The sequence below is a fragment of the Peromyscus eremicus genome, chromosome 18, assembly GCF_949786415.1.
Source record: "Peromyscus eremicus chromosome 18, PerEre_H2_v1, whole genome shotgun sequence".
Taxonomy (NCBI): domain Eukaryota; kingdom Metazoa; phylum Chordata; class Mammalia; order Rodentia; family Cricetidae; genus Peromyscus; species Peromyscus eremicus.
The window spans coordinates 24,882,813-24,909,699 of NC_081434.1; the positions used below are offsets into that span (position 1 = coordinate 24,882,813).

The 26,887-nt window shown below is 35.9% G+C and overlaps 1 protein-coding gene across 1 annotated transcript in view; it reads left to right on the top strand.

Moving 5' to 3' along the window:
* Lrriq1 (leucine rich repeats and IQ motif containing 1) overlaps positions 1-26,887 on the top strand; it is a 164,479-nt gene that overhangs the window by 129,392 nt on the left and 8,200 nt on the right. Inside the window, 2 exon segments of the mRNA XM_059245811.1 lie at positions 23,046-23,206; positions 25,166-25,226. Coding sequence (XP_059101794.1) covers positions 23,046-23,206; positions 25,166-25,226 — 222 coding nt within the window.

A 26,887-nucleotide genomic window follows, 5' to 3' on the forward strand; every position in this document is an offset into this window, starting at 1 on the left:
TTCACATGCTGCTTGTCCTGGTGGCAACTGGCAGTGTCTCTGACTCAGCCTTCCACTTCCCAGCTTTATTCTCCTCCTTGTCCCGCCTATACTTCCTGCCTGGCCACTGGCCAATCAGTGATTTATTTATTGACCGATCAGCAACACACTTGACAAACAGAACATCCCACAGCACTTCCCCTTTTGGCTATATATATTGTATATACTTATTGGATAGTTTTTCTTGTATTAGTTATAAGCCTTTTTTAATTTTAGACAAAAAGAGAGGAAATGTGGTGGTATTGTGTTCCCCAAAATATTGTGTACCTTAATAAACTTATCTGGGGTCAGAGAACAGACAGCCACTAGATACAGAGGCTAGAAAATTGTGGCACTCACGCCTTTAATCCTAGAATTCCAGAGACAGAAATCCCTCTGGATCTCTGTGAGTTCAAGGCCGCATTGGAAACAGCCAGGCATGGTGACTCATGCCTTTAATCCCAGAAAGCAGCCTTTAATCCCAGGGAGTGGTGGTAGAAAGCAGAAAGGTTTATAAGGCGTGAGGACCAGAAACTAGAAGCATTTGCCTGGTTAAGCTTTCAGGCTTCTAGCAGCAATTCAGCTGAGACCCATTCTGGATGAGGACTCCAGTCTGAGGAGACAAGACCAGCTGAGGATCCGGCGAGGTGAGGTAGCTGTGGCTTGTTCTGTTTCTCTCATCTACCAGCATTCACCCCAATAACTGGCCTTGGGTTTGATTTTATTAATAAGACTCTTTAAGATTCATGCTACATAACCATTTATTTCTACATTTATTTGTTTCCATGTTTTGATTAATTCATTTTATGGACTCCTTTGGCAAGAATTGGAGTAAAATTACCACTTCTTGGCATATAGTCATTTTCATAAACATGAATTTACAGTATTTTGTGACTATAACAATTTTAATTTATCTGCCTTTGTCTATGATTTAAATATATGCATTTTATGGATTAGTGAAACTTTGTTCCAGGAAGACTGCCATTTTCTATAGCAAGGAGAAACTCTTGAAATTAAACAAAACTTGGCGAAGTAAATGGAACTGACTTTCTCTACTTTTGCATCCACTCAGTAAGATATAATAAAATATTAGTCTTTTTTAATTTTTTTATAATTTATATAAATATTTTAAAATATGAAGTTTTTTTGCAAGATTATTCAATTTTATCCAAATAGAAACACTCTAACAAGAACGGACAAGAAAGTGACATTGCTAAAACCTCTAGTATGAAAAATTTGGAGGGCAGTGATACACACACATACAAACCCATGAATATAATAATACAGTATAATAATGTTCATAAAAATATAATGGCTTTAATACAATGAAGGCCTGCAATATAAAAATACTGTTCATAAAAAGGATACAAGTATAAAAGGAATTTGCAAATTTGTAAGAAACCATATCCAAAATCCAGTGCCAAGGGAAGTCAAAGAGATAAAAATATAAAGAGGAATATAGAGGTGATCTAATCAATGGTTCCCAACCTATGGGTCATAACCCCTTTGGGGATCAAATGACCCTTTCACAGAGGTCACCTAAGACCATTGGGAAAACACTCATGTTTACATTACAATTAACAAAATTAACAAAATTACAATTATGAAGTAGTAGTGAAAATAATTTTATGGTTGGGGGGTCACCACAAATGAGGAACTGTATTAAAGGGTCACAGCATTTGGAAGGTTGAGAACCACTGCTTTAAATTTGGCTCATTAGATTCCAGGTAAAGAAGAAGCTATTTAAAATGTGACACAGTAACAACTCAAAATTATCCTGAATGCTTGAAAAAAAATCCATAATACTGAATCCTAAATATGACGTGTTTGAAAAGAAATCCATAGCTGCTCATCAATCATACTTCAATAGAGTAGGGCATTTAAAAAATAAATTTTATAGCCTGAATTATCACAGTAAGAATTCAAGATGTGTGTTTCCTGTTTCATAATTGATGAAGTTGTACTTGAAGTGCTAATAGATTTTCTGCTGCACAGATGAGATCACCTTTAAATAAGATGAAGTGGAACTGCAAGCTGATGTTTTAAAATCAATAGGAGAAAATAAAGTGGAAAGTTACCAGAGAATTGATGTAGGAAATGTAGCTACCAAGATGTATCATTGAAATATTTTTCCACAGTTAGGAACTTTCAGATAAAACATCCTGAATTCCCTAGCTGATTCTTGTTAAATAAAAATACTTTAAAATAGGTGAGTTGAGGATGTTGTTTTTGTTTTTGTTTTGTTGTTGTTGTTGTTGGTGGTGGTGGTGGTCCTAGTGATGGTGACAGTGGTGATTTTTTTTGTTTTGTTTTGGTGTTTGTTTATCTGTTTGTGCAAGAAAAAAGAAAAAAAAAGCCCCAGAGAGTGTGCAGATATCACATTAAGACATAAAACCAAAGTAACCTCCTCTTGAATTAATATATGATGAAGAGTGAGTCTGAATTTGAATTCTCTGCTTCTCCTCTGGTGTCTTCCATCTGTGTGTATTGTGTGGTTTCTGCACTCTGTAATCTGTTAAGTGTGTACCTGATCAGTTTGTCTCTATAGCCTGTGTGTTCTGACTGTTATGCCTCTCCCTAACAAAGGACTTTCTTCTGTATTTTTTGAACAGCACAGAAAACATTGTTTGGAAAAACAATGAATGAGAGGTTATTTACATAAAAACAGAATTTTACAAGCTTTTCTGACACCAACTGACTTTGAATAGCACTCACCCTGTAAACAGATACTATCGAGCAATATCCATGTGTTGTTTGAAGCATTTATGGTGGGTATTTGTTGTATAATGTTGGTATAATTAAGCATAAATTAATAATTTGGATAACAACATCATGAAATTAAGTTAATGTAAAGTACAAAGAGAAATGTTAATATGCAGTCAGCTGGAGGTAAATTCCCTTACATTCTCTAAGAAAAGGGAAAATTAGGGCTGAGCTTGCTAGCAGGGAGCTTTGACCCAGAACTCAAGGGCACAGACAGGATGATCTCTGAGTGCCAGGCCAGCTGAGTGTCCACACCAAGTTTCAATGGTGAGGGCTGCATAGTAGGGTGCTGTTTTAAAGCAGTAAAATAATTTTTAATTGGTTAATTATATATTTCATTAAGTCTAGTAAGTGCATTGTGATTTCTAGGGTTAAAAACCAAATGAATAGATACAACTAATATAATCTCTACACTAGTCAGGAAAAAGACAAAGAAGAAACAGTCAGTATAATTAATTGGCTAAGCAAAAGGATATGGTTCAGACAGGAATAGAAATCACAAAATGTTGGATAAATTCACATCTATCAGTTATGTTGATCAGTTCTTTATTGCTTTGACAAAATACTTGAGAATGTCAACTTAAAGGAAGAAAATTTCACTCACAATATCTGTGTTTCCAGTCAATGGTTCCTGGGGGTCTGTTTGTGCAGCGTTAGGAAAGTCAGTGTTCATGATGGGTGTGAATGAGACATGAATTTTGAAGGCAGAAAAGCTAGGAGTAGTTCTGGATTCAATACTCCCTAATGATTTAACTCCTTTTAATTGCTGCCTTTTAAGGACGCCACCAGCATCCACAGTAGTGGGAGCTGGGCAAGAGTCTTTCAGCAGCTAAAAATGTGGGGACATTTCAAACAATAACACCAGTTTCTTGGGAGATCCAGCATAGTTGCAAATGATTTACTTAGGGTTAAGGTTAGGTTAAGTAATCTAAAACACTAGGAAATTATTTTTGTTAGTACAACATTTTTATATTCCACACACACACAAAAAAAAAAAAAACACTGAAGAAATTTGGTAAAATAGATTCTAGTTGAGAAAAAGATAGGATTTGTTAGAATGTGAATTTTTCCCTGTAGCTCTAACATTGAAAGCTGCTCATATTATTTGGGAAGGCTATGTGTTTTTTAGGGGTTGGGTCAAGTAGAAGCAGGGATATGCCTTGAAGATTATGCGTGGATGAACCCCACTAGGGTTCTTCCTTTCTTTCTGTTTCTTATTCTCAATGAACCAGAACCACACTTGCAAAGGTTTCTGCAGTCATGAATTTTGCCCAAGCATGTGGGCATGTGATTAAATTCAACTCTTGAAGTAAAAAACAAATTTTGCTGTCTTTCATTATTTATGTTAGAAACTTTGTCAGGGCAAAAAGGAAAGTAACTAATATGGAAAATACATTACTAGAATGGGGTCAATGCCATGACTAAGTATGACTGTGTGCTTTTTAAATGCTTGGGACTGATTTGTGATGGGGATTTGAAGAATCTTGGAGACACAGGGAATAAAACTCAAGAATTCTGCAAGCTCAGCTGATTTTTTTAATTCTACTAGTAGTTCCAGACACCAGAATGCAAAGAAGAATTCAGCCAGCAAACACTGTGGTCATGAGACTACATATGGGAATAAATCTCATATTTAGAAATTTACTAAAAGCCATTCATGATATATGATATTAGAAAAAATGTGTCTACATCTTGTTCATGTCATGAGAAATTGGAAAAGACTTAATTTTAAGTGATGAGCTACCTTGTCAGAGGAAATTTCATTCTTCATGCTGTGGCATACTTAGTACCATTTTTAGGATGGTTTGAGGTAAGAATTGTAGGTAAAAATAGCAAGAAGACTGAAAATTTGGAGGGTGCTAATTAAAGTCCATTAGGCTAAAGAATGCATGGCTGACAAAGAGAAAAGCATCATAAAGATGTCAAGTAAGAGAGAGAACATCAGAGAAAGGAACTGGTAGGGGTGGAGTAGGGTCATTGGAGAGGAAGATGAATTATGACAAAGAGTATGTATGAAAATTTTATATTAAAACCCATCACTTTGCATGGTAACCTGTGGACTGGAGGGATTTTTAAAGATGACGTAGTATTTAATTGAAAAAGTAAGACTATAAAGAAAAATATTTCTTGAAGACATCTCGTGAATTTACAAGACACTCATCTGAAGCTTCAGAATATGAAAAAATAAATTTATTTAATAGTTTTACCTTTGAAAAGAGATAGTCTCTGAGGCACATTGCTGATACGGAACCACAAAGACATTTGCATGTTTCCACTGAATTCCTTTCACTGTCTTCAACTCTATAGGCATTCAGAGGCTGATGCATCCATGGTCCAAATAGCTTGGTTAAGGCTTGATCATATAGCACACCTTGATGTTACCTCCACAACTTAAATACAAACAAATATTGTAAATGCAAAAATATAAGCAGTATAAGTTTATGGATACTTGGGCAAAAATTTCTCATGGAAACCTAGGTCCTCTGCAATGTGCCCCAGGCCAGTGATATTCTATCCAAACATACAAAGACAAGTGACCATGGACCAAAATAAATCATCCTTCCTTTGTGGTGTGATGTCATGTATTTGTCAAGATGAGGGGGAAAATAACTAACACATTTCTAATGCACTGAATTTTGTATGAAGTAGTATAACATACAATGGTAATATAAGTAAAAAATTAAAGTTGTAGCAAGAAGAAATTTCAACAATTATATCAGGAAGTTTTAACGACATTTCCTTCAGTAACTTAAAGAATATTCAAGAGAATCACTAAGGATATGATTTGATAAACATAATAAATTATAGTTGAAGGTCTTATATGGAACATTTATTGACTGAAAAGTATGTTATCCTGAAGCACAAAATGATATTAACCAAGCCTGAAGGCTTATTGCCTTTAAATAAGAACTGAAAGTTGGTAAGAATGAAACAGTTGTATAGTGCATTTCCTGAATGTAATGCTGTTAAGTTGTAAGTAAATAACACTAAGCAAACTAAAATGAAACTCAACTGGTTATAAATTTAAAAGTTTCTGGAAATTACAAGTATAAAAAAATATAATGATCTTTTTAAAAAGTAATTATACAATGTCAGAACATTACATTTCATAGGATCATTACTTAATAAAATAGAAAAAAATACACTATTTTGTACCAGTAAAGCTAAATTTAGCAAAGCCAAAAACATTAATAAATTGGATGTATATTGGCAAGTTTTCTTCATGAGAAAATTACATAGCCTTGTAGATGGAAAAATGGGTGGAATAACAGATGTTATAATTACTTTATGTCAATGTATGTGAAAAAATTATTGGAAGGAAAAAACAAACACTCAGAAAATCTTAACCAAACTGACCCAAATCCAATTTATGACAAAGTGAGAGAACTTACCATATCAGTACACAATTTATTAAACAGTTGCAAAAATTAGGACTATAAATATAGAGAAGTGTGGGACAATGGGTATTGTACAGTGGCTAGGAATAGTAAGCCAAGTTAGGGACCCATACATTTATGCTTAGTTGACTTTTTAATGGGGGTGGGGTGCAATCTAAACCAGTGGTGCATAGGCAGCACTATTTTCAAACTTGGTATTTCTAGAAGTATGTTTATGAAATAAGACTTTAAATTTTAAATATTTTAAGACAATAGTTTACTATTAGAGAATTTCATACAATGCACTTTGAACCTAGTCTCTCCTACCCTCAGCTCCTCACATTACCACCATCTCCACCCTTCCCTCTCTGCCTACCCAACTATGAGTTTTCCTTTTCTCTCCAGCCCTCATCATGTGTTGCCCAAGTAGTCTCTTGAGTTGGGCTTCACATGTGGTATATGGCAGACCTGTGCAAGGATTACATCATTGAAGAAAACTTATTCTTCCTCTCCCAGGAACCATCAAATGCCAATAGATCCTCAGTTAGTGGTGGGGTGGGATTTCATTCCCACCTACTTCTTGTGTGCTGGAGTTTTGTCTGGCATATGCTTGCACAAATCTTTTACATGCTGTCACAGTCACTGTGTGTTCACATGTGCGACTTCCCTGTTGTGTCTGAAAAATACAATTTTCTTGATGTTATCCAACACCCCAGCCCTTACAAACTTTCTACCCCTATTCTTAAAACTTCTCTGAGCCTCAAGGGAAAGGGATATATGTATATGTCAAATTTAAGTCTGTGAACTCTGCTGACACTTATTCTCTCTGGGCTGACCAGTTGAAGGTCTCTATGCTAACTTCCATCCACTACAAGAAGGTTCTCTGATAAGGGTTTAGAGATGCTCTGATCTATGCTTACATATAGGCCATTAAAGGTAGTTTTAATATTTTATCTACTAATAGTATTCTCGAGGGCCTATCTAGCCACAGATTTTCATCCCATTAACCCTATGTATGGGTTTCACCCTCATGGAGTGTACCTCAATCCAATCAGAACATGGTTGGTTACTTCTGTAACATTAGTGCCACTGTTACACCAATAGGGATACCTTTGTCAGGCTAATCATTGCTGTATTTTGTAGAATTCACAACTCAGTGTGGTTGATGACTAATTGTCTCCTATGGTGGTGTGCATAGCACTTTCCAGAAAAATGAGAGATAGCCAGTAGGGATGAAGCTTCCACTGAGTGCTAGATTGATTTCTCAATTATACAATGTCCTCTGCAACAGTATCTTATTATCAAGTTCTGGAGGGTAGACAACAGTACTACTGTAGATGCTAATGCTTGGGAGTCTGTGGGAACTCATTGACCAACAGCTTAAAAATGTAACCTGTTCTTGGTACTGTTTTTACTTGCTAGCATGAGATAACCAATTAGGGTATTAATTTTCCAAAATTGACTTAAAGATGAGGGACAATCTCAATTAAATTCTGGTAGATTTTTTCAAACTCTAAACTTGTCAAATAGAGTCTATATTTTGAGTAGAAACTTGAGTACACAAGTAATGAAAATACACTCTGAAGAGATAAGTTCTTGTCATATATGTAACCTGACATCTATCACAACTCATAGAACTTACAGAACTTTCTATTTGTCAAACAAGAGTGGTATGAATAAACTGTAGCAAATCCATTGAATGAAATACAGTGCAATAATTAAAATATAATGTAGTAGAACTATATTATGCCCCATACACAGTAACTCTCAAATAATATTGAACAAAAACTAACACTTGCTATGAGTCATTCTTCTGACCAATGAACTCTACAAGTAAAGATAAATGGCCTAAAGCATAAACTGTGTTACCCACCAGGCCACACTACAGCTTCCAAGATGAGATGCTTCACTTTTTTTTTTTTTTTTTGAGGGTGAGGTTGCAAAGGCAGAGGGCAGAAGCAAGGGGACAGGGAGATAGGTGGGATCTGGATGCATGATGTAAGATCCACAAAGAATGATAAAAATTGAGGGAAAAAGTGGACATGGCATGCTCTTAGTAAGTAAGTAATTATATTTACATTTTTAGTGACCAGTATTCACTGAGTCTCTGGCTGACATATCCTGTTATCAACTAAGGAAACAACTCAAGGGAATATAAAGACCTTGATCAACATGATAGTTGATTCAGCTCATAAGCACTTATAATTCTACTGCCAGAGGATCTGATGCCCTCTTCTGGCTTCTGTGGGCACCTGCATAGGCAAATACATATAGTTTTAAAAATTAATCTTTTAAGATTACCAAAAACTATGCTGCTCAAATACATAGGAGTTAAGCAATAAAAAGTAAATCAAGAAAGTTAATATTATATCATTTAGTATAGTCATTATACTTTACTATATACATTATACTACTAAATTTCTTTAGTAGGGCTTCTATTTGCAGATTTTTCTACTTTTGAAATTACCAGAGATCTCATGGGATATTCTATTTTAATTTATATAATTATAATGTATTTTTTTATATTTTACTCTGAGGCTTAATGTCTCATACATATGTTATGTTGAAGTTTTGTGTGTTCTGTAATTGTTTGAAGCTAAGAGTGACTTTTGTGGTAGGTGTAAACCTACTGCATGGGCTTCTTCTGCCAGCATAAAAATCCATCAGGAGTCTTGAACTTGTCTCTAATAAAGTGATATCCATCAAAATGACATAATCTGGGTATAATAAAGTTTTGCTACATTAAATAATAATTCATCTTTTTAGTGATAATGGAATAAGAATAAAATGTCTTCTTGAAGTTTCATCTGCAGAAAAAATATCTCTTCATATTCTTCAGGCTGTGTCTATTCAGCTATTCAGTGCGTGAAATAAAACACTTTGTATTTATTGTTGTTTATAATGCAAGCAATATTTAGATATATTTAGTATTTCCTATGAACTTTTTCCATAACAGAAGAATATCTGTTTTGAATTTAAAAACATAAAAATCACTGCTCTATAACAATATAAAGAAACAACTAAATTATTATAATAGGCACAATGAGAAGTTAATTATGAGTGTGTAGACACATGTGCTAGAGGAATATTCTGTTATATTGTTACGTAATATTATATGATTACAAAGACATCAAGAAAATTTCAATAGTTTATTTAGAGCTCCTAGCCTGAATGAATCATTATAGTACCACTTAATGTTTTCTATTAAAATAGAACAGGTAAAGGAAATTATGTCATAAGCTTGGATATCAATTAATAAGTACATATATGTATGATTATAATTATAGATGTCTTTTCACCAAGGAGCAAAAATCCGTGTACATATTTATATCAAAATCAGAACAATAAACTATAAAAATAAGTGGCAATAGTACTTATTTGGTCAATATAACTGCATTATTCTGAAAACCATCCTAATTACATCATTATTCTTGATTATTCTTTTGGGTGGGCCCTAGTTTGGATGACCTACCATATTAACACTCCCTGAGGGAATCTAGGTTAGACAGAGGAATATTTTCCAAGGATAATTAAATTAAAAGAGTGAAACAGGAGAGAATCATGTCAATGGAACCTCCTTCATGGTTATTACTAAGCAATTGCTAAAAATTATTTGAAATAACTTAAAATCAATTAGGACCATACACCCTTCTTATCTCTTGGAAATTGATTTTTCTCTATAAAAGACACATGAGAACCCTTACATATTATGAAAGAAAATATATTTAAAAAAAAATATCTGTTGAAGATTTAGAATTTTTCTAAGGAGCACTTCCTGGAGTAACCTCCAGAAAACTGTTCTCCTTCCCATTGTGATTAACTGAAATCTTCTCTTCATTTCAGTAGACCCCTGGAACTTTAACTCATACATTTACTTTCCCTGCAAGATAGGATAGGACTGGCCTGTGCTAAGTGAGGCAATGTTAAGGCTATACAAAATGGAATCCATTTTCTTTGAAAATTATAGCAATGTGGATACAATTACAAAATACCTGTATATTAAGGGTAGTATTCATTTTATATTATTAGTACATTCACTGTAAGAAGGATTAAAAAAAAGTAGAGCAATGATAAGTCAATTGTGTGTCACTACACGGCCTGTAAGTGAAAAGCCAGCTTATTCTGTGCAAGTTACTTTCTTACAGATACAAAGACAGATGAAATATAACTACAAACACATCACTTAAATTAGTTATTTTCAAAATTAATTCATTATATGTCACAACCAGCTCCTCTGTTCATGGATAATGAAGTGCTGTGCCAGATTTATATGAAACTATAGAAAAAATGTAAGCCCTATGACTGCTTGGTAGTTTTAAAAATGATGTCATGTTGATGCTTTTGATATTATTACTTAGAAATAAACACACACCAAGGAGGAGGCAGGATCAGTATGACTTTTGCCCCAAGGCATCAAGTGTTTCAGCAGAAAGCTGTTACTGAATCTGAACAGTTGATCATAAATTCTTGTCATTAATGTTTATTAAGAAATATAACAGTAAACTATTTATTTTGATAACTGAGGATCTTTGCACTCCCTTCAATTTTTTTTTTTGTGTGTGTGCCAGGAAAATGTCTCTCTTGTCTTCCTTACTTTAACCAAGTCCCAGGCAGGGTTACAGGTGTTCATGTATATGTTATCTATGCCACCTAGGTTTTTTTTTCCAATTTTTGTGACTGTCAGGGAGGAAACTATAGAAGTACCTTCAAGAATACACTATACCCACATGAGCAAAGAGGCACAGCTCACTTGAGAACATAATGTCAAAAATATGTTATATTTTGGAAGAACTAGATAGTCTGATTTTTTTATAATTGGATAATAAACACTTTATTAAAGGATTTATTCTGTTATTTCACAAGTATTCAATGCACCAAGCAATTCTGTGTTTAAAAGATCTTTAAAATATCAACTACTTTAGATATAGAACTTCTTAAGTATTTTTTATTTGTTTGTTATTTATTTATTTTTGCATTCATAAGTCATTTATGCTCCTTGTGTGCCTCCTAACAGCCCAGTTTTAAGAGTTAATTCAAATGTCAGAAACTCACAAGTATCTTTCATTCTATTTTTTAAAAATCTGTTTGGCCATAAAAATTGAATGAACTGAGTAAAGGAATGATTAATGCTGTAGTTAGCCTTTGACCTTACATATATAGTTTTGGCTACCCTCCCAAAGTTTCTGTTTTTAATCCTTTTACCAACAATCCTCGTCTTTATTCATGAAGTCATTTTTTTCCCTTAGTGATCCAGCGCATGTATACTTAAATATGTCTTTAAAGAATAGTGATGTTGCTGTCACACTCAAATGGCTCCGAGAGAGTTACTGGTTTCCTGCCAATACTGTAGGCTTTCCAGCCACAGATGGCTTGGTTAAGGAAGAAGCCGTAAACAGCCTATCAACAAGTATTTATATAGATGCTAATGAAACTCAAGTTCTCTTAGTGTATTTATGCCAAATTCCACTCTCAATTGTCCTTTATTTGCGAGGTATGAGGTAATAATTTCTTTACTAAACACATCCAAACCACTTATGCTTTATAAAGCAGTTTTTTAGTATTTCCAGCCTGAGCTACGTAGAGTCACCCATTTATCAAAATGACTTAAAATATTTCACAGCACGAGAAGAAGCATTTTGTGTAGCCACAACAATGTCCCCCAAAAGCGTTTGGTAAACAGATGAACTCATCTCTGTTCATGAAACCAAGACTATTTCAAAATTATATTACTGAGAAAAGCCATTAGTGCAAAAGGAAACAGCCATGGGAAAGTTACCATGTGAATTAAAAATATAACTACTTAGTTTATTTCTCTGTGCCCTAAATGATAATTGAATCTTAATTTCCCTCCATATAGGATATTATGCAGAAAATTTAGAAATTTGATTTATTTGAAGCATATGGATTTAATGAGTACCTTTTATTGCCTTTTATGAAGAAAAGAATAATATTTCCATGAATTTTTAAATTACTTCATTTCTTTTGATGAACCTCTCAAGTAAAACCTCTCTCCTCTAGGATTATGTATGCTGTGGAACTATGAAGAGGTTATCTCTTTGGTTCCATGTTTGGATTTGCTAGTTTTAGTTGTCTTTTTTATTATTATTATTCTAATGTAATTCTGACTTTCAGAGTTAATGTTCCTTCCTACTCTAGTAATTAAGTTAATCATGTTTAGACATATGCTATTTTCCATAACACTTAGGCTTGTCTATGCATTAAAAGCCTTTGCATTATAACTCTGTACCTTTTTTTCTAACTATTTATTATTTGAGAATTTCACATCATGCATCCCAATCCCATCCATCTCCTCATCCCCTCACTCCCACCCTCTACCCTTGCAACCTTCCTCCACAAACCAAATGTAAAAGTAAAATAAAAAACAAACAAATCTTGGTGTAGAAGCTGTAGTGTGGCCCAGTGAGTCACACGGTATACTCTTTAGTCCATACATCTTTACCTGTAAGTGTTCATTGCAATGAGTCATTGGTCTGGTTGGAGGATTCTGGCTTCTGCTACACTATTGATAATAGGCTCTCCTGAGACTACTCTTGGATATCCTGTTGTTGTCCTGTGTCATGGAGATCATGTAGCTTTGAATCTGCAGGTCCGCCCCCCTCCCTCCATACTCCAGCAGTTCGTAGATGAAGTGGATGTTGGGGTGGGCTAACTCGTAGCCCTAGTTCTGGGCCTGGGTCGTAGCTGGGTTAATCAGCCCACCATCTTTCCTTCATCATCACCACTCAGGTGAGCTCTCCAACACTCCCCCAGCTAGCTCTCCCGATGCAGCATGCAGCAAGGAGCTGGGCCAGTTCCGCTCTTACGCCCTTAAGTCCAGCTTGCCCACTCTTGTACTCACAACCACCAGGGCCAGCTCTATTGTTTTGCCCAGGCAAGGAGCAAGGCTCACCACTCCAGATTGCTGCAGTTAGTGATGGGCAGGGCCAGCTCTTTCATTCTCATGCCCCTGAGGCCTACCACTGGTGATAAAGGGTGGGGTGGGAGGGCATATTTCCCTCACCTATGCCACCACTTAGCATACAAGCTTACACAGGCACAGATCATTTCCCACCCTGCAAACATGCCTGAGAGATCTGGCCCCACCCCTCATCTGCTATATGGTAGAGTGAGCTAAGGAGAGAAGACCTTCCCCCCCTCCCCTGCTTCTTGCTGCCTGTGGCAATGGGAGAGCTGGTCCTGAGGTCATGAGAGTGGGAGAATTGACACTCCCCCTACCATCAGCAGCACTTGGGAAAGCGGGCCCTGCACCTCCCCAGAGCAGCACAGCAGAGCTGACCCTCTTGGTGGGGGTGCAGCTAAGCTAGCCCAGAGGGCATGAGAGCAGGAGAGCTGACTCTGCCCGGCCTCCTCTGCCATACAGTGGCATGGGTGAGGGAAAGATGCCCTCACCACCCCCACTCCTTGACACAGGTGGGAGAGCTGGCCCCAGGGTCACAAGAACGGGAGAGCTGGCCCTGCCCCTCACCGGCTGCGGCACATGGAGAGTGGGTCCTATACCTCTACTGGGGAGCATACTAGAGCTGACCCTGTAGTCAGGGGAAAATGTGAGCCTGTCCAATGGATTTAAGAGGAGAGCTTTGCTCTTTTTAAATGCAGAAAGAACAATATGGCAAATGCTCCTTTTTCACTGATGTTTCCTGAGTGATGTCATATTATGCATTAATATTATCAAGAGCTTATATTGAGGCAAAACACACATTAAAAAATAAGAAATTATAGCCGGGCGGTGGTGATGCACGCCTTTAATCCCAGCACTCGGGAGGCAGAGGCAGGCGGATCTCTATGAGTTCGAGGCCAGCCTGGTCTATAGAGCGAGCTCCAGGAAAGGCACAAAGCTACAAAGAGAAACGCTGTCTCGGGGAAAAAAAAAAAAAAAAAAGAAAGAAAGAAAGAAAAGAAAATTATATGATATAAAGGAAGGTGTCCTAGAATTCTTACAGGATCCCTTGAAAAGAGCATTCTTTTACTAGTTCCATCTCTAGTTGTTTTGACATAATACCTAATGGAGCAAGGTACAGAGGAAAGATTTGTTTTGGTCTATGGCTTCAATCATCATGGCAGGGAAAATGTAGCACAGTTGATGTCTGTAGCAACGTGTTGGGAATGGATGTGCTTGTGAGATTTTTGTCAGCTTGACACAGCTACAATCATAAGGGAAGAGGCAACCTCAGTTGAGAAAATGCAGCCATCACACAGGCCTGTATACACTTTGTTAGTAAATGGTTAATGTGGGCGGGCCTTGCCCATTCTGAGTGCTGCCACCCTTGGGCCAATGGCCCTAGGTCCTGTAACAATGCAATCTCAGCAAGCCATGTGAAGCAAGCCAGTAAGCATCACTCCTCCATGGTCTCTGATTCAGTTTCTACCTCCAGGTCCCTGCCCAGCTTGAGTTCCTGCCTTGACTTTCTGCTATGATGGACAGTGATTAGGATGTGTAAACCAAATAAATACTTTCCTCCCCAGACTGGTTTTGCTCGGTGTTTTATCACAGTAACGGGAGCCAAACTAGGACAAATTGATGCCACAGAGGGAGATATTACTGAGATTGGCTTGACCATGGATTTTCAAGAGAGGATTATAGAAGGATTTTGGAGTTTGCAGCTGGAAAGGCCATTGAGTGCTCAGAGTTTAATAAGCTGTTGCAGGAACTTGGAAGATAATACTGACAGAGATCCAGATGATGGAGGTTTGGCTTATGAAGTCTCAGAAGGAAGCAAAGACTATCAGGGCTATTCATGTGATATATTAGAATTAACAGCCTGTGGTTTCTGGTCACTTGGGGCTGAAGAATCAGCTGTGATGAAGAGACAAGAACCACTGAAGTGAAACTTGAATTTCCTGGGACAATTGATGCTGGTTAGATAGGACTGAGATATTAGCCCTGATTAAGAAAGAACAGCATCATTGAGGTGAAACCTTTGGGGGAGAATTGGTTCAGGGTCAGCACATAGGAGCTCTGGTCCAGAAGCCGGGAAGTGAAGGAGGCTGTATCATATGCCGGCAGCCAAGCTTGATAACATGTAAGAGACTCCCACATGTTACTGATTTTGACAGCATGGAGGAATCACCGAGAGGCAGCTACAGTTTGGCACTGTGCATCAGGGTTGGAGTCCCTGAAGAGCGGTCATTGGTGAAAGTGGAACCGTAGTTGCAATTGAGAACCCCAGAATGTTGGAGATGCCAGGACAGTAGGGGGATCACCTATAAAAGCAGCAGGTGTAGAGCAAGCATGAACCTAAAAGACAAATTGTATGTTATGAGAATAGAACACACATAGAGCCGCCCAAGGCTTTTAGAACCCAGAAGATCATGAGTGAGTTCCAGACATTGGACACTGAACTATTCGCACTGTTTGAATTTTATTTTGCTTTGGTATAATTGTAGCTTTGTCCCAGTTGTGCCGTCCTGGAAAAAGAGTTATATAACTCACTATTTTTATTTTCTATTTCTCAGGACCCACAGTTGTGAGATATTGAACTTTTTGTTTTTGTTTTTCCAGAGAGGGTTTCTCGGTGTAATAGACTTGGCTGTCCTGGAACCTACTTTGTAGACTAGGCTGACTTCAAACTCACTGAGATCCTCCTGCCTCTGCCTCCCAAGCGCTGGGATGAATGGCATACATCACCACACCCAACTGAGATACTGGAGTTTTTAAAAAGATGTTGATTATTTTTAAGTACTTTTAACATGTTTGAAATTTTTAAAGGCTATGGGACTTTTAAAGTTATGTTATGTTTTATCTTATGACACTGAAAATTAAATTAATAGTGAGTTTTATGTGTAAAGTTGACAAGATGTAAATTGTGCTAGTTAGTGGGGTTTTTTTGTTTTGTTTTTTAGTTTTTTTTTTTTTTTTTTTTTTTGTTTTGCCAATTTCACATAAGTTAGAGTCGTCTGGGAAAAAGTAAGGAACCACAACTAAGAAAATACCTCAATCAAATTGGCAAATCCTAGGTCATTTTCATGATAAATGATTGATAAGTGAAGGCCCTGGCCACTGTAGACAGTGCCACGCATACATGAGCAGATAGATGGTCCAACCTCCATGGCCTCTGATTCAGTTTCTGCTTCCAGATTTCTGTTTTGGTTGAGTGCCTGTCTTGGCTGCCCTCAATAATGGACAATGGTCAGGATATATAAGCCAAATAAATTCTTTCCTGCCCAAGTTGATTTGGTTCATATTGTATTACAAGAGTAATATAACCAGGACAAGGTGTGTCTTTGTCTTGGTAAATCAGTAAGTAGAAAGCTAAACTTGAACCAGAATCTGGACTGTACCATCAAAGGCCCACCTCTAATGACATAAGTCCACCTGACCATATTCTAATGCCTTCACAGACTCCCTAAATAACACTGCCAACTGGGGACCAAATATTCAAATCATATTCAAATATATCCAACCTATTAAAACCATACCAATAACTACTCTAAGTTAAGTATAAAATACATTGTTGAAAGTCAGATAGTTTACTCTGAAGAATAGTTTTTATAAACTGATACTTGAAGACTTGAAGCAGAAATATCATTATTGAAGAAAAAGCTTGCAGGTACAAGAAGCTGGGTAACTATGGTATGTCTGGTGGATTAGGGTAGGAATTTAAAAGATGCCTCTCAAGATCTAAAGCAAGGCTTGACTACTATTAAAAAAAAAACTTTGTATATTATCCAGAGACGGTTGAGGAACAAGAATTTCAATTGGGGGTTTGAAGAGGTAAGATGGGTTATCTGAAAGAGGCATATTAAGTTTTCATCACTGTGACAGACAATTCAGCAAAAAAAAAAAGGGAAAGGCTCATTTTGGCTCACAGTATCAGAGCTTGCAGTCTATGGAGTTTGTTGTCTGAGGCTAAAGGAAAGGCAAAGCATCACTTTGGAGATGATATGTGAGAACAAAACTGCTCACCTCATGGCAGCTGAGAAGCAGAGAGAGGGAGGGAGGGAGGGAAGGGAGGGAGGGAGAGAGAGAGAGAGAGAGAGAGAGAGAGAGAGAGAGAGAGAGAGAGAGATCAGTGACAAGAAATACTTTTCAAAGTCTCATCTTTTAGTGACCTGTCCAGCTAGGCTTACCTTCTAGAGTTTCTGCTACCTCTATTGTCCATCCAACCATTGCACTACCCAGGGATTTATGCATTGGTGAAGTCTGTGCCCAAGTGCCCACTCCATTCTCAAGGCTGCTGCATTGGAGAACACTTTAACCTCTGGGAGCAGTACAGATTCAAACCATAACAAAAGCATTTTTTTCTCACAAGGGGATAAAAATAGTGATTGAAGAATTTAAATGGAAGTCATGATGCAAGACAGTATAACTAAGAGTAAGACAGTACAGAGACAGTACTTCTGGAGAAGAATATACTCTGACATCCAAAGGGCTGGCCAGAATTGAGCCCTCAAAGGAGATGGTGGTGCGTGGTTACAAGAGTAGAAGAAGACAGGCAAGTGTAAGGAGACAAAATGTAGAGGAAACAAGACTTTTGAGGAGTAATGACAGTGACGTCTAAAGTCTTCCTTACTTCTGTACTGCAAAGATAAGACAGTATGACCAAGAAAGCTTCTAAATGAAGACATTTATTGGGACTAATGGTTGCAGAGGGCTAGAGTCCATGATCATCATGGTGATAAGCATGGTCCTAGCAAGCATGGCATTTAAGCAGTAGCTGAGTGTTACTTCCTGATCCACAAGAACCAGAGGTGGGGGAGAGGCAGGGGTTGGGGTAGTGGGAATGGCATGGGCTTTTGAAACCTTACAGTCCACCTGCATTGATATACCTCCTCCACCCAGGCCATACCTCCTAATCCTTCCCAAACAGTTCTATCAAACAGGGACAAAGCATGCAAATATAGGAACATGTGGGGGCTATTCTCATTCAAACCATGAGTAAGTTCAAAATTCTCCATAATTTAGCAGTATGTTAATTTATTGTATAAGCCCAATGAATTGATATCAAGAATAAACTATTTTGCTGAAGCATTTAGCAGTTCAAGATACCACATTAAGAAAGGAAGAGAAGTAGAAGAATAACTTGAAGAAACTGTACAATGCTGTTTTGATGGTTACCTACACAAGGCCTGTTAATATATCTATCTATCTGTCTGTCTGCTTAGACAGATAGACAGACAGATAGATAGGATGTATATATACATATGTATATGTATGTATATATATTAGGTCTACAATATTTCATCAGGGAAGAGGCTACAGAGTCCCCACCCCTAACTGAGGTTCTAATGACAATTAATAGTTGTTGGCAAATAGTAATGTTGCCATGGAAAAGTAGTCTGTGCTCCAATAAACAACCTATCTGTGCTCTTGCTGGATGATAATCAATCTCAGTGAATCACATACAATAAAATACTTGAAAGTGGAGGTGGTGGTGCTTGCTGGAAGAAAGGGTTTCAGCATGGAAGATAATGGGGGATAAAAGATAGCATGTTCACTCCTTTGCAAAATGGTTCAAGCATGGAAAATAGGGACCATAATAATGATATATCATGGAGGTATACTTACTCTACTTTGTGTTTAGATATTAGTGCTATGTAAAGAATAACCAGGCATCATTACAGACTATCCAGTCTGGGTGACTTGAAGGTTCAAAAGCAAAATCAAACTTGAGGATGATGATGATGATGATGATGATGATGATGATGATGATGAAGAAGAAGAAGAATCCAAGTAAAGCTTCTGAAATGAAGCTGACAATATAAGATATTTCCAGGAGTAAGATGGAAGTTATTCATTCCTAGCCCTCTAATTTGCTAGCCCTATGAGATAGAAAACTCTGTCTATTCAGTCATTATCATAAGCCAGCACATTGTGATGCATATAAGAGGTTCAACTATGTAGACCCCACCAAACCAACATCTAAAAAAATACATGAAATAACCTGAAGGGAAGCAATAAAAATGTGGTTTATATGTTATTTGAGAGAAGAAATTGGCCTGTGTAATTTAATTTAGCAGAGAATGAATGACAGTAATGAATGAATGTATTTGAAAGATAAGGAAATTTAAAGTCTTGTATTTGCTTGGAGTTGGTTGAGTCACTTACTCTTAAGATCAGGCTAGCTTTAAATTCACACCAATCCCCTTACTGTAATCTCTAGGATGATGGGAATATAAGGGTGAGCCAACACACCTATCTTAGGTTCAGGATATAACAGGTTGCAGTAAATTACAAAAGAACAGAAAGTGACAAATAAGGACAAAGAATAAATTGAAGAATGTTGTTGTAGAAGAAAAATCACCCTCGAAAATGTATAGAATTTCTTCCTGGAGTGCTACACTACATGCAGTGTATTGAATTTAGAGATGCAAGCCATGAGAGGAAAATGGCATATACTCTGGAAGATATTTAAGACACACACAAATATGCATGCCTAGAAAGATGATCTTTTTGAAAAGAGAATAGAAATTGAAATCAACAATGAGTAAGAAAAATATTTTTGGCATTAATAATAGAGAAAGGCCCTATGCTTTGTTAAATCATAAAGGAAGTTGCTATGTGATTTAGGTAGTTTCTAATTTGAAAGTATGAGAAGCATTTTTCACAGAATATAATATAAAATTAGTAAATAACTATATGAGCTAATGTTGTTTACCTAGCAGTAACGAAGTAAATCACAGCCATAATTAGACAATATTGTCCAATTATCAATAACTTTTAAAGTATTTAACATGCCAACATGAAGCAAGAATTCAATAAGCAATATTTGTGAAAAATGTCTAGGACACTATATGCAAATACCAAGTTTCCCAAAATATTTATAATTTTAGACATTTTTTTGCTAAAATCACCTGAAAATAAGTTAAATGGTATGATAAAAACCTCATCATCAGGAGGCTAGAGAGATAGCTCTGAGGTTAAGGACATTTGCTGCTCTTGTAGAGGACTGGAATTCAATTCCCAACATTCACACAACAACTCCAATTATTTGGAACTCATTTCCAGGATTGTTGTCACTCTGTATTGGCTTCCAAGGGCATTGCATGCATATGATGCACACATTTGCATGCAAACAAAACACACACAATTAAAATAAATTTGAAAAAAAAAATCTGATCACCAGACAACTTGGTATTTTATATTAATCAACACAAACTTTATTTAAGATGAGAATTCTGTTGCATATAATGTTTGTGTTGCAACCAACTTGAAACAGAATATAAAGAATCCATATTCTAATGTAAATTGAAGTGAAAACAAATGATTTTATGGGAAAAAAACAACTTACCTTAAAGTGCTACAAAGTAGCTGCCTTTGCAAAGTGGAATTTGTTTTTCAGGTTTTCTTTTCTTGTCTATAGTAATGACATAGCAGTTTATTATTGAGTCCAACAATTGTTTTAATTAAAATTACTCAAAGCTCTGGTTTAAAGTCACCAGAGGTTAGATAGTAGCAAATGAAGTCGTCTTTCTGAGGTTCAGAGAACAGGTAAACAGGTAAAGCATGATGCAAAGTAAAGGGCAGTGGGTCCTGGATTCAGCCTTCTGCAGACAGAATGATGCTTGCTTTAACACTGAACGGAGAGGCTTATGAAACAACATGACCAGAGACCTGTAAAGTAATCTAAGCCTCTGTGATTTTTCCAAACAAAGATGCTGAAGAGGGCCTTCTGTATGATTCAGAGTGAATTTTACTTTGAGTGTTCTTCTCAGTGACAGGATAATCTTGGGGTGGTTGAGCTGGGATGGAACCACATCCTTCTATTTTAAACTACTTTTGGGTCAGAGTCAGCCAAGTTCACGTTGTATTTGGTCTGTTTCTTACGCTGAGCTTCAGCCCATATACCAGTCTGTGGTTTAATGATGGTCTGTATGCGTTGCTCCCTTACAGTGACAGATCTGCTCTTCACACCAGAATTGTGTAGAGCTTTGCCTGAGTTGTGCCGTGAAACCAGTTAGTGTTATGAAGAACTGGAGATATTTGCCAAGAGTGCATTGATAAGTAAATTTACTATGCCAGTAAATGTCAGTATTAAAGAAACAGAAGGCCACAGATAGTACTAAGCTAGATACACTTATTATAACATTTCCTACATGTTAAGGATAGGTAAGCATTGAGCCTTTGCTCAGCTGACCGTCAGACTCACTGAAGTCTTACTGTTTCACATCACTGAACTGTACCTGGTGTGGTCAATCACGAACGGTAGTTCAGAACCCAGGATCTGCAGAGGAGACATTTCACTTTGTAGAGTAACTGTGACTACACATCTTCCTTTTGTGCCAGTCTGCTTTACGCTTTCGGTATGTATCAAATGCTTCTCTGCCCATGAATCCATTGGCCAGCCCGGGCATGTGAGGAAATTCTTCCTCCAGTTGTAACTAATGAAGGGTAGCCTGGAGATTGCTTGGCAGGAGCTGTGGACATTTTAGAATTATGTGACAGCATCAGAAGCAACAGTTACTCAAACATAAGAGAAACAAGCACCTTTCCTTTAGACTTTCCTAAATATTGGCTCTAACATCTTCTTGAATTGAAAACCAGAGTCGTTTCTCAGACCTTTACAGGAAAAAAGATGGAAGATGTTCATTCTCATTTTATTCAACATTAAGCATGTTAAAGTTTGTGTGTATACAGAAGTGTATTATACCCCTTTAGTAAGAGTTTGAAGACATGCTTCATTTTCCAAAAGGCATAAAAACATTCTGATTCTGTGTCAAGCAATGAGATGTCTCAAATTAATAAGTTAACATTCAATTTCCTTTGACTTATTTACTCCCTTTTATTTAAATGCCTCCTCAATATATTTCTCTGGCTTGCCTGATGATTTTCATGTGGTCCAGATGAACCTTGAACTTGCAATTTGAGTCAGCACTTCTAAATGCTGTAATTACTGCTGCACCTGGAAAAAATGGCATTTTTAACCATCAGATTTTATAGTTTTATATATTTGTGAGCTTAGTTACCATGAATTGACATTAGAAACACACAATCTATCAAGCTTACAATACGCCAGCAAGCCCTGGTCAATCATGAGCACCCCACAAAAGCAGCAATATAATAGAGCAAGCCCACAGTGCTAAACAATTCTACAAAGTAAAGATGGAATGAATACTGAAATGTGGAACACTGACATAGTAGCAATGTCTGCAGGGTTTTCTAAACACACACACATGCACACATGCATACACACATACACATACATACACACACACACACACATGCATATACACACGCACACGCACACACACACACACATACACATACACACACCTACATACACACGCACATGCTGAGAGAGAAACAGAGACAGAGAGATTCTTGCAAATTAACATAAAGATTTCATTTAGCACGTTCTATACTTGTACACTTACTTTGGATGTGCGCTGAATGTGAGCTCTCCTGTGCCACAGCATGTGGTATGTGTAGGTCATTGGACAACTTTTGAGAATCAGTTCCTTCCTCTACCATGTATGCAAATATCACAGTGAAATTTATTGTTTTGAATAACTATTGTGAACTATTAATAACTGAAAATAATACTAGCTTATACAAAGCTCAATTCTGTAAAATCAAAAATCTGTTTTAAATGCCTTGGTTGTAATCTGTAAGTTCTATTGTATATATTAATTGTCTAAGGACAATTAGATCTTAAAATAAGCTGAAAAGCAAGCCTGTTAATACAAGAAAATCATTGTCTCAACAAAACAACCGAGTTTTCTAATTGATACTATTTTTAAACAATGGTAGCTGCATTAGAAATTTTCTTTTATTCTTCAAAGTAGATGTGATTGAAACTGCAATAGAGGAGATACTTAGTTTTTAACAACTGACATTATTTAGTCACCATGCATTAGTCAATATTTCTTTTATTATGATGAAATTCTTGACATCATGTGAGCTACCTGCCCTGGTTTGAATTCTTTGAGTGACGAATGTTACACATTTCTTCCCAAGATGAGGAGGAAGATGCCCTCTCCAAGCTGACCACTGTGAATGAAAAGTCAGAAAGGAGTCATGAATACACCCACCAGTGGCTTCATACACAAGTTGGCGTTCTAGAAGCAACTAGTTCCAGAACCCTGAAATGGTGAGGTCATTTTCTTTAAATTAGATTTTTGTATCGTAAACATATCTTGAAAAGTGAAACCTGAGTTAATTGTGCTAAAACAAATACAACTTCATAGCCAAAAGCCAATACATCACATTGCCAGAGGCTTTCATACAGCGTGGATTTAATTGTTCTTTATAGTTTTCACCATAAAGTGTTTAGGAAGAACTCTATTCTGTTATGCCTAAGACTAACACACAAACCATGCAGCCTTCTTGACTTCATAAAAAAAAAGTGTGGTATCCAGTGTTTGTGGCTGTGTCAATATATATATTTGTTTTAAAATTGTTTTTTTATAAAATTGACAGCTAAAATTCTGGGTTAAAGGTTCATGATGATAAATGTGACTTAAATTTTCACATATGAGGACCTTAGCCCATTTAACTTCTTACAAAATGTGGCCATCATATAAAAACAAAACTGAAAATGGGAGCCATTTGTTATTTGACATATTTATTATGAACAAAGAAAGAAAGAAAGCCATCAAAAGTTCTCGTTTTATTTTGAAGTATTCTGATTAACGCAAACATAAATTTATTTTGTGTTCACATTATTCAGGTTGACTGAATTCATAGGAATATCATCCTTAGAATTATAGCAAATACAAGAAAATCTATTATTTGTCACTATTAACTAGACATGAGACATCTTGGTCAGGAGTTAAAGTGTTAATATAGATGTGGTACAGTGGAAAATATAAACAATATTTAAGGTGAGTTTTAGATGTTTAAACAGTTAATATTATCACTTACTAGTAAGTAAAATCTGTATCTAGTAGAAGAAACAAACAGTTCTTCAGAATTTCTATTTTATATTTACTGTGTATAAAAGATTTTTGTAATATATTAAAAAGTCACTTTTAAATATAAAAAAATCTGTGTGTGTGTGCACACGCGCGTGTGCGTGCACGCGTGCATCTGCATTTTGGGGAGGTTCACATATATGTGTGCAAATGCACATGTGTGTGTGTGTGTTATGTTGAAGTCAGAAATCATCTTTTGATGTCATTCTTCAGGAACCCTCTGCCTTATTTTTTCTAGTAGTTCTTTAATAATTTTATATAGTGTGTTTTAATCATAATCACTTCCTTCCCCAACTCTTCCCACATCCACCACCCCTTCTCTAACCACACAATTTTTGTCTTTTTATTTTTTTTAACACAGTGTTGTTTGAGAAGTGGTCACTTGTTAGTCTGGGAATCACTGGTTTAGGCTAGGTTGGCTGCCTGGCAAAGTCTATGGATCTATTTATCAAAACCCACCCAGGCCACACAGCTCTTTGATTCTAAGCACAGACCACCATTATCTCTATAGCTCACAAAGACAAAAATCTTTCCAAAGAAAATTATCAATATTCGGGTAAAATTAAACTTCTCTGTAAATATTAGTATGGTGCATTAGACATAGTAGAGCAATAAACAAGAAAACTTAGCCTATCTCAAATAAAAGATTAAGGCTGTAAAAGCTACAAGTGATGATGTAGGCCTGTAATCTCAGAACTTGGAGGGGAGACAAAGGAACCAGGAGTTCAGGCTTGCCTTTACTACATGGTGAGTTTGAGTCCAGCCTGGGCTGCATGAGACACTGTCTCAAAGAGCCGAAGGAAAATGGGGAAAAGAATAAGTAAATGTCATTAAAATACATTTAGATTTTCTATAATTTATTAACTATCACTGTTAGTACTTTAAGGTTTTTGCTCATTAATGTTTATTTTTTAAGAAGACAGGTAGTATTGAAGTGTTATATAGAAAATAATTTTTGTGAAACTTAATTTATAAATAATAGTGGAAATATATGTATATGTAATATGTGCATTTATTATATATAACATAAATTTAAACTGTCATCTCTATTTTATGAATAAAGATATTTGGCATTTTTTAGTATTCTTACTCTGTATTTATAAGATACCTTGTTTTCCTTTTGTGTCACCATGAAGCAATCACTTCTTGCCTGAGTTAGATCCAGATGTACTTAATGGTGGAAGAGTTCAACTTGTGGTAAGAAATATGTTTAAAGTTACAGAAAAAATGTTATAGACACACATACTCAATAAATAACACTTTAAAATATGTTCATAATATGTGTAAGCTATGAAATATCACAACTGTATCTATTTTGGGGTGACCTCAAGTGCCATATGCTAAAATAATAACATATTTTCTAGACTTGCAATATAATGTTACAATATGACATTGTTTAAAATAATAATTTTATTTGACAGATGTAAAAATATTAACCTGTTACCATTTTTAAACAAAATTACTCTGAATGGGAAATTGCTTAATGAGATTATTTTCTTCAAAATTTTAAGAGCTGAATTTGTAGATTACACTGGAAAGCAACAGCAATATGAGTTCCCAGCTTGGAAAATCAAACCATATTAAAAGTAACAAGTGATTAGCAGCTTAACCCCTCTGAGTTTTATGGAGTTCAGTCATACTCTGGTATTACTTGAGCTTTAAGGCCACATTCTAAGCATAGTAATAAAAGTGTAGTCTGGAAAATGGAAGGCATATGCTTGTTAAATTCACTGTTCTGTAAGCTGCTTGAAGAAAGACTTTGTAAATAGAGGAATGTGGCCAACATGGGATCTAGAAAAGTAAATCTCATAAAAGGGAAAAATTTCAGTGTTGTTTCAGATATTTTGAAAGAGGGCATCATGACTGGTGAGTTTATGGTTCTGCTGTAGTTGATGAAAGTGGATAACACCTCCCATTCATGAAAACTAAGAAATATTCCTTGCTCAGATTCTACATTGACCAAGAAAATGGATTAATATTTTGTTTTTCATGGAGAATTTCATTTCCAAAGATAATTTTCTTTGTGATTAAAAAATAATATTATGGCTGTCAGAGCACTTACATAGTGTTTTCGTGAACAATTTTGAAAGACTTCCCTGAATTTGAACAATAATTGCTAAATATATGTCTAATATATACATATATATATATGTGTATGATATATATGTATAGATATAGATATATATATGTAAAGAGAGAGACAGAAAGGAAGGAAGGGAAAAATTCTGTGTTTCTATTCAAAATTATCATTCATTAAATATTTTCTTGTATTTTAGTAAAATTCCTCTGTGATAGTGTCATGCATATTACATTAGAAATATTAGTACATCAGACTGTTACTATTACATATATACATATTTGTACATAATTATATAATAAATACATATATACATAATTATATATATATATATGTGTGTGTGTAATGAGCTATATTTTTGCACAAATTCATTAATGGCCACTTTTAAGAAGGAGGAAAATCATTAAAAGGCAACAAATTATTAATAATGGAGATAAAAATTATTATGTATACTCATCAAACTTCAATATTATAGCATAAAGCATAATCAAAGTCAATTTCTGCATGTAAAGGAGCTAGAAAATAATATCTCTGCCTAAATAAGGCCAAAGCATGTTACACAACTGAAAGAAATTAGAAAATATCATTTTATAATATTGTAAAATGTATGAGAAAATATAGAAAAGTATGTTGGTAATTGAATTAAATTGATAAATGAATCACATTCTTGGGTTTTCCAGAGAACAGTCATATTTCACATTATTCTAGAAATAGATTCAGATTTTAAAATTTGGGGATATGATGTCTATTGAATTACCCCTTCCATGTTAACATATCTACT